This window comes from Wasmannia auropunctata, unplaced genomic scaffold, assembly GCF_000956235.1.
Source record: "Wasmannia auropunctata unplaced genomic scaffold, wasmannia.A_1.0 LD335274.1, whole genome shotgun sequence".
In the NCBI taxonomy this organism is placed as follows: domain Eukaryota; kingdom Metazoa; phylum Arthropoda; class Insecta; order Hymenoptera; family Formicidae; genus Wasmannia; species Wasmannia auropunctata.
Window position 1 is genome coordinate 100684 of NW_012027616.1, and position 6308 is coordinate 106991.

At 41.3% G+C, this 6308-nt stretch overlaps 1 protein-coding gene across 8 annotated transcripts in view; it reads right to left on the reverse strand.

Moving 5' to 3' along the window:
- Positions 1-3248: 3248 nt before the first annotated feature.
- Positions 3249-6308, reverse strand: part of LOC105457334 (cystinosin homolog) — a 27090-nt gene continuing 24030 nt past the window's right edge. For 7 of the 8 annotated variants that reach the window (XM_011701946.1, XM_011701947.1, XM_011701948.1 and 4 more), the window contains one exon: positions 3249-3976. In XM_011701946.1, the coding sequence (XP_011700248.1) occupies positions 3649-3976 (328 nt within the window). In that variant the 3' untranslated portion in view covers positions 3249-3648. Of the gene's footprint in view, positions 3977-5399; positions 5520-6308 lie in introns of those variants that run through there. The other variant, XM_011701949.1, reaches the window with a different exon arrangement.

Here is a 6308-nt window from a genome sequence, read left to right on the forward strand (position 1 = left end):
ACGGAACAATTGCAGGACTCGTCGCAAAAACCGGTCAATTCCATTTTTTGGCGAAAGTGACTTTTCCGTTGGATTTAACGTACCAAACATTCGGCGTTTTTTGGTACAAGACACAGACAACTCCAAACAAAGTGATCTCTGCAGCTTTCAATGATTCTCGTAAAATATATTTAGCAAAACAATATTTTGTTAATACTGTAACATTTTTTTAAATGGATTTAAAAAATGGAGCTGATCTCGATTTTTGCACCGAGTCCTTCGATTCGTATGATTTTTTTTGTTTCGCTGGCATTCGATGTATCAAGATAAACAGCAGGTAATTACGCAAAAAGCAAATATAATATGCATGCTACAATAATATAAAAGTTTCGCTTCGTCTTTCTTGTAGCTCTACCTTGAGCTACTTAAATTAAATTTTTAATAATCACACATCGCATCTTCATCGCATATTTAATATTTTACGTCTCTCCCATAGACATTTATATAATGTATTTAATAAATTATAAAAATGCGACATTCTTTAAATTTTTCAAGTAAAATATCAAATAAAAATCTTATAAATTTTTTTAAATTTCTATTGATATACATAACGTAGCACAAATTTTCATTATTAATGTATTGTTTTACTATTACAATTCGATACTGTTCCAATAAGGAAATTCATGTGTCATATATAAATGCTTCGGAATTCGTGGAAAAATTTGCAGCTATTGATAAATGAATACTCCATTTCCTGTTAAATAATGAGTTAATTATGAAAATAATTGATGGAAGTCACCTTGTTGTTTTTCCTAGTTTAAAATACCTGGATTACTATCAGTAGAGGACGATAACAACTTGCTCGACTTTCTACGTCGCCAGTTATGATAATCGATCCCATATTAGTATTTACGAACGTATTAACATCCGTTGTAATAGAACCCCGAACTGATATTGACGATATCATCGTATGCCGAGCGCGTTCCAGGGCCTTACGGACGACCTGTGTATCCTGTTGTTGCTTAATAAAAAATTTCCTCGCTTCTGTCGCAACAATATGATTTCACCGTGGCCGAAAGTGCTCGCCATAAGTATGCTCACGAATCGACGCGCCGACACATCTAACGATCACGCTTCCTTTACCGAAACAACACGATATGAGAATGAAACGCGTTACGTGATAATCTACCAGAAATAATTTTCCGCAAGTAGCTGGAAATAATTGCATTTCCCAAGAGATCAATAACCACTTCGTGTTTCCCGAATCATTCTTTATCGATAGCCCTCTATCACTAGACATCACTATCTTAGAATTCCTTAATTTTCGTTACACTTGCAGAAATAACTGATCCATATGTGATCATTTGTGGCTTAGCAATTCGATCGGACTCGAGCTTAAAACATTGTAAAATGTTCGCATACATTTACACACGCGCGCACGAATTTTCGAATAGTCCAGAATAGTTGAAAATAATAGAAAAGTAAAATATAATCAGAATAAAATAAAATAAAAGAATAGAATAGAATAGAATAAAATAAAAGAATATAATTAAGAATAAGAAAAAGCAATATTAGAGTTTATATATATATATATATATATATATATATATATATAAACAAACTTAGAGTTATAAATTCAAGTTATAAATATTACAAAAATTAAAAAAAAATCGTTAGAGTTAACATTGAAAATACAGTATTTTTACGTTTTTGGTCGTTTTACTATTTTTTAAATTAAATGTTCGATTAAATCTGTACGGGATGTTATCTATGTTACAGCTTCGCGTAGGTATTGTTCGCTATTCGAAAAGGTCAAATATTCGCACACATTTACTGTACATTATAACACACGCGCGCACGAATTGTCGAATAATGTAGAATAGTTGAAAACAATAGAAAAGTAAAATATAATCAGAATAAAATAAATAAATATAATTAAGAATGAGAAAACCGATAATTAGACTTTAGATGTATATTAGTAAACTTAAAGTTATAAATTTAAGTAAAATATTACAAAAGTTTAAAAAAATCGTTAAAATTAACATTAAAAATACAGTATTTTTTTATAATATGTATTTAGTCGTTTTACTCTTTCTTTAATTAAATGTTCGATTAAATGCAGCGACGGGATGTTATCTATGTTACAGCTTCGCGTGTAGATATTGTTCGCCATTAGCGAAGAGGTCAAATGTGACAAATTTACAGCGCATCTGTTACATCCGCCTTTCCCGGAGCAAAGCTGTTTTTAATCATCGATCAAAATGATCCGGTGCTAATCCGTCACTTTCGCTTGCCCGCGCCTTCACCGCGACGACGCGAGTCTCGACTTTCAGTCCTCGCACGTCGTTGAAAGTTCATACGCCGTTTCGTCCGGTAATTATTTACGGTTAGCGTGAGGACGACGAAAAGTGCGTGCCGGTGCGCGAAGGCGAGAATCGGAGAAAGTCGTCGCGGAGGAAATCGTTCTAAAACAAACGACGTCGACGTCGGTCGCGGCGCGGGGGCCAGGACCCCCCCCCCATCCCCTCTAATTGTCACGCGACATACCGTACAAATGATAAAGCACGTGCGCTACTTGCGCAAAAAATATTTCATCGTTTAGTGACTAGTAATCAAAGCGAGTGTTGGGGCCGCAGTGTTGGTCCGGTTTCCCACCGCTCTCCGAGTCCCCCGTAGAATGTCATGCTGGTGATACAAATGATACAAGCCGTAAAGAGACATTCTCCGTGAAAAGATTAACTAGCGCGTAACTATAAAATAATCCCCTTCTCCCACCCCCCACCCCCCCCCACATTGAGACAACTGCAACAAATATAAGCAAAACGCGTACGAATCAAGGCGACGAAAATTCCGTTTTTATTCCGAGGAAAGGCGCTTATTAGAATTCGAACACATCCGTCACGCGTTACGAGGAAATTTCACCTCGCCCCGGCCACGCGGCTCCCTCATCCGGATGTGAAAACGAGTTTACCCAAACGATTATTGCCCATTGAGAAAGGAGTATTATTCGAAAGCGGTCGGAGCCTGTAATCGATTCGATTTCCGTGGCGTATAGTCTACTTTCTTTTGCAACACAAGTTCAAGGTCGTTTGCAAGAAAACTCAAGGAATTGTTATATTCTTTTCACGCGTAATATTCTTTTTATATTATTAAAAAAATGTATCTTTTGTTAAATTTGAATCAAATGCGAGAGAGAGAGAGAGAGAGAGAGGAGAGAGACGGATGGAATCGGTAGAGAATTAGTATTGCCTTCGCGTTGTAAAGAATTATATGTTTTTATACTAAAATTATATTTTAGTGCCATTGTAAAGATTGGAAATTATCCTGTATTTACAAAACATTGCTTATATGCGTGGCATTTCGCATTTCATCATAAGTACAAGTCATACAGTAGTGTTGTTCATAATTGTACAGATAATTAAATTTATCTTCGACTACTACACCTTTATAAGCTTTGATACTTGATATCACAAAAGTTCATAGTAATATTTTCGTCATTCAGAAAAATGAGTAATTACCTAAACACTACACTAGACAAAAAAAAATAAGGCTCTTAAGTAGATGTTTCAACGAGTTATTAATATATATTTTTTCGCATAAATAACATACCACATAGTACATATGTATATATACTATTTCATACAAATTTCAGAAACGCTGAGACGTTTATCACTTGTTGAAATTGAGATACCTATTCTCGTCGAAGCTGTCCTCAATTTCCTCGGTTATAACTACTTTCGTTTTCGGCTTACGCATCTCGAATCTCCTCCTCTGCTCCTCCGCCGTGAGCTCCGCAAGATTCAGCGGCAGGACTATTATCTTCCGCGGCTCGTGATACTCGATCTCTATACTACTCCCGTCGGGTAGGACGAGCGTCGTGGGATACGTTCGTTCGTACGTCGGTCTGTGCTTCCTCGTGATCGCCGCCGTCCAGCAGTTCAAATTTCTGCGCAGACCAGTCGCCGAGCTGCCAATTCGTGCGAGCGAAACGATCATTCTGAAATAAGGAGGTAGTCTCTGTAGCTCACAAGGTTATTAATATCATTCAGAAAATAATAAATTCACGTGACATATTTGCAGGACACAAGGCGACTCCAATCAAACTCAATTATCAATCATTTTATCAAACTACAAAACAATACTTGAATTATTATCCCTATAATTTCCTTTTATTTAAAACAAATTATAAGAACAAAGATTAGATATTTGTATACAATGTATAAAAAAAAACAAAGATTAGATCGGGACAACAAATTGTACAGCTAGAAATTTAGCAGTAAGCAATTCTGTGGGTCGAATTAATCCGTTGATTGAGCTAGGAGCATCTTCAAATCCACCCACACAAGTACAATTCGATTCCAATTAAAACGATTCCAACACAGACGACATCTCCCATGAATTGCAATTTTGAAAAGCAGACTTATCGTAAGGTAGTCTTCCCTTTGTTCGCATTATGCGACTATATAAATAAAAAAAATCATTTTTTTCTCAGATATCACACACACGAGTATCACATTTCTTATAGGTTATGTTGCACATCGCGGAGCAACACCGAGCGATGTAGTGCGACGTGTTACTTGTCCAAAAGTTACCTGGCCCTAATTAAACCGCCACGTTTACGCTCGTAAAACAGCGAGAGAGAGAGCGTCGCGAGGACGATCAGAGAGAGAGAGAGCCTTACCTGCCGCAGCGATCGACGAGACGAGCGACTTGATGCAACGGCTCGATGCTCTGCCGGCTCTGCGCAGTCCGCGCAGTCGCCGGACGGCGATCGGGACGGTGGTCACGTGGCGTTCCCGCGCGGGGACGAATCGACGTCGCCGGTGGCGGCCGCGCGCGCTGCCGGTGCAATCGAATTGCGATTATCGAGATGTCGTATGTTCGAAACGCGCGGCGAAATCAACGCGTCGATCCCGGCGGTCTACGGTGGGCGGACGGGCGGCTGCAGCGGGGGGGGGGGGGTACTCTTTCGGTGCGACGTGACGACACACACACACACACACACGGAGCGTGCTCTTGGCGTGCGTTTTTTTTTCTCGTCCTCCCGAGGCGGGAGGATCGCAGACGGTGAAGCTTGCAGGCGATCGTGCGTCTCCACAAGGCGGTGAGGGGGAGCGCCGCCGCCGCCGCCGCGACCGACGCCGAGAGGACTCGTAGGGGTAAGTTCGATCGTCGTCTTATTCGATCTCGATTGATGACTACTCGATCTCCCCGCGATCGGGCAGCGGGAGGACGCGGACGGTCGTCGTCTCGCGTCCTCCTCGTCGCGCGAGACGCGAACCTGCGCGACGATCGGGACCGCGTGCGCCGACGAGGAGAGGTGGCGAGTGCGTGTTGCGACACGGGCGTTCCGACGACTCGTAAGCGTTCTGACGGGGGCGGGGGCGGGGGCGGGAACGGCGGTTTGGTTTTTTTTGTTTTTTTTTTGTTTTTGCGTGGCGGACAAGCGACACACACGTAATTTTCATGCGCTGCTGCACTCGCCCTCCTCGGGCTCCTCCTGGCAGTGGCCGGGCAGCTCGGCATAGTCCGCGCGATTCCTGCAAGGAAAGGAATTTACGACACTCTCTTTAGGGCGAACACGCGCTCGGGAGAGACAAGGGGGAGGGAGAGAGGGAGGGAGGGGGGGGGTCGCAAGGCAATAGAGTCACCCGCCAAGGGGTATCGTCGCGTCGTTAGAAGACAAAAAGAAGCGCGTTAGGCCTGTTAGTATAAGTTAGTCGAGTTAGCGAAGACGAATTATAATAATCCGGTCGGAATCCAAACGACCGACTCCCACACTGGCGTGCGATATGATAAGGGAGGGGTGGGAAGAGGGGGGGATAGTTCCGATCTGAGCATTGGGGAGCTTCCTTTCTTTTTTATTTCGTCGTTACAACTCGCCTCGGAAATATTATGTACAGATAAAAACTTCAGTGTCTGCATTTTTATACATATTCGTAGTTATATATTCGACATGATTATATTCGCGCGAATAGTTATTACACAGTTAAACGGAGCAGCGTTATAAATATATATATATATTTGAAAAGCCAAGTCTTAAATCCCCTTCTGTCTCCTCAAAAATCTTCGAAGATTAATCTGCCGCGCGATACGAGTTCCTGTCGTGTGAAAACTTTTCGATTCGTTTATTTATCTCGGAAAAAAAAACGAGCGTTACATAAGAAACAAGACGGGATTTGCCGATGGTAATTTTTTGCTATATGCTATTTTTGTGCGCTCGTTCGTGATAATTCGAGAAAAAGAAAGGTAGTCAGTAGAGACATATATCTGTTCCCAGGTTAATGAAAACAAAATTCCACGCGCACGCGCGCACACACACACACACA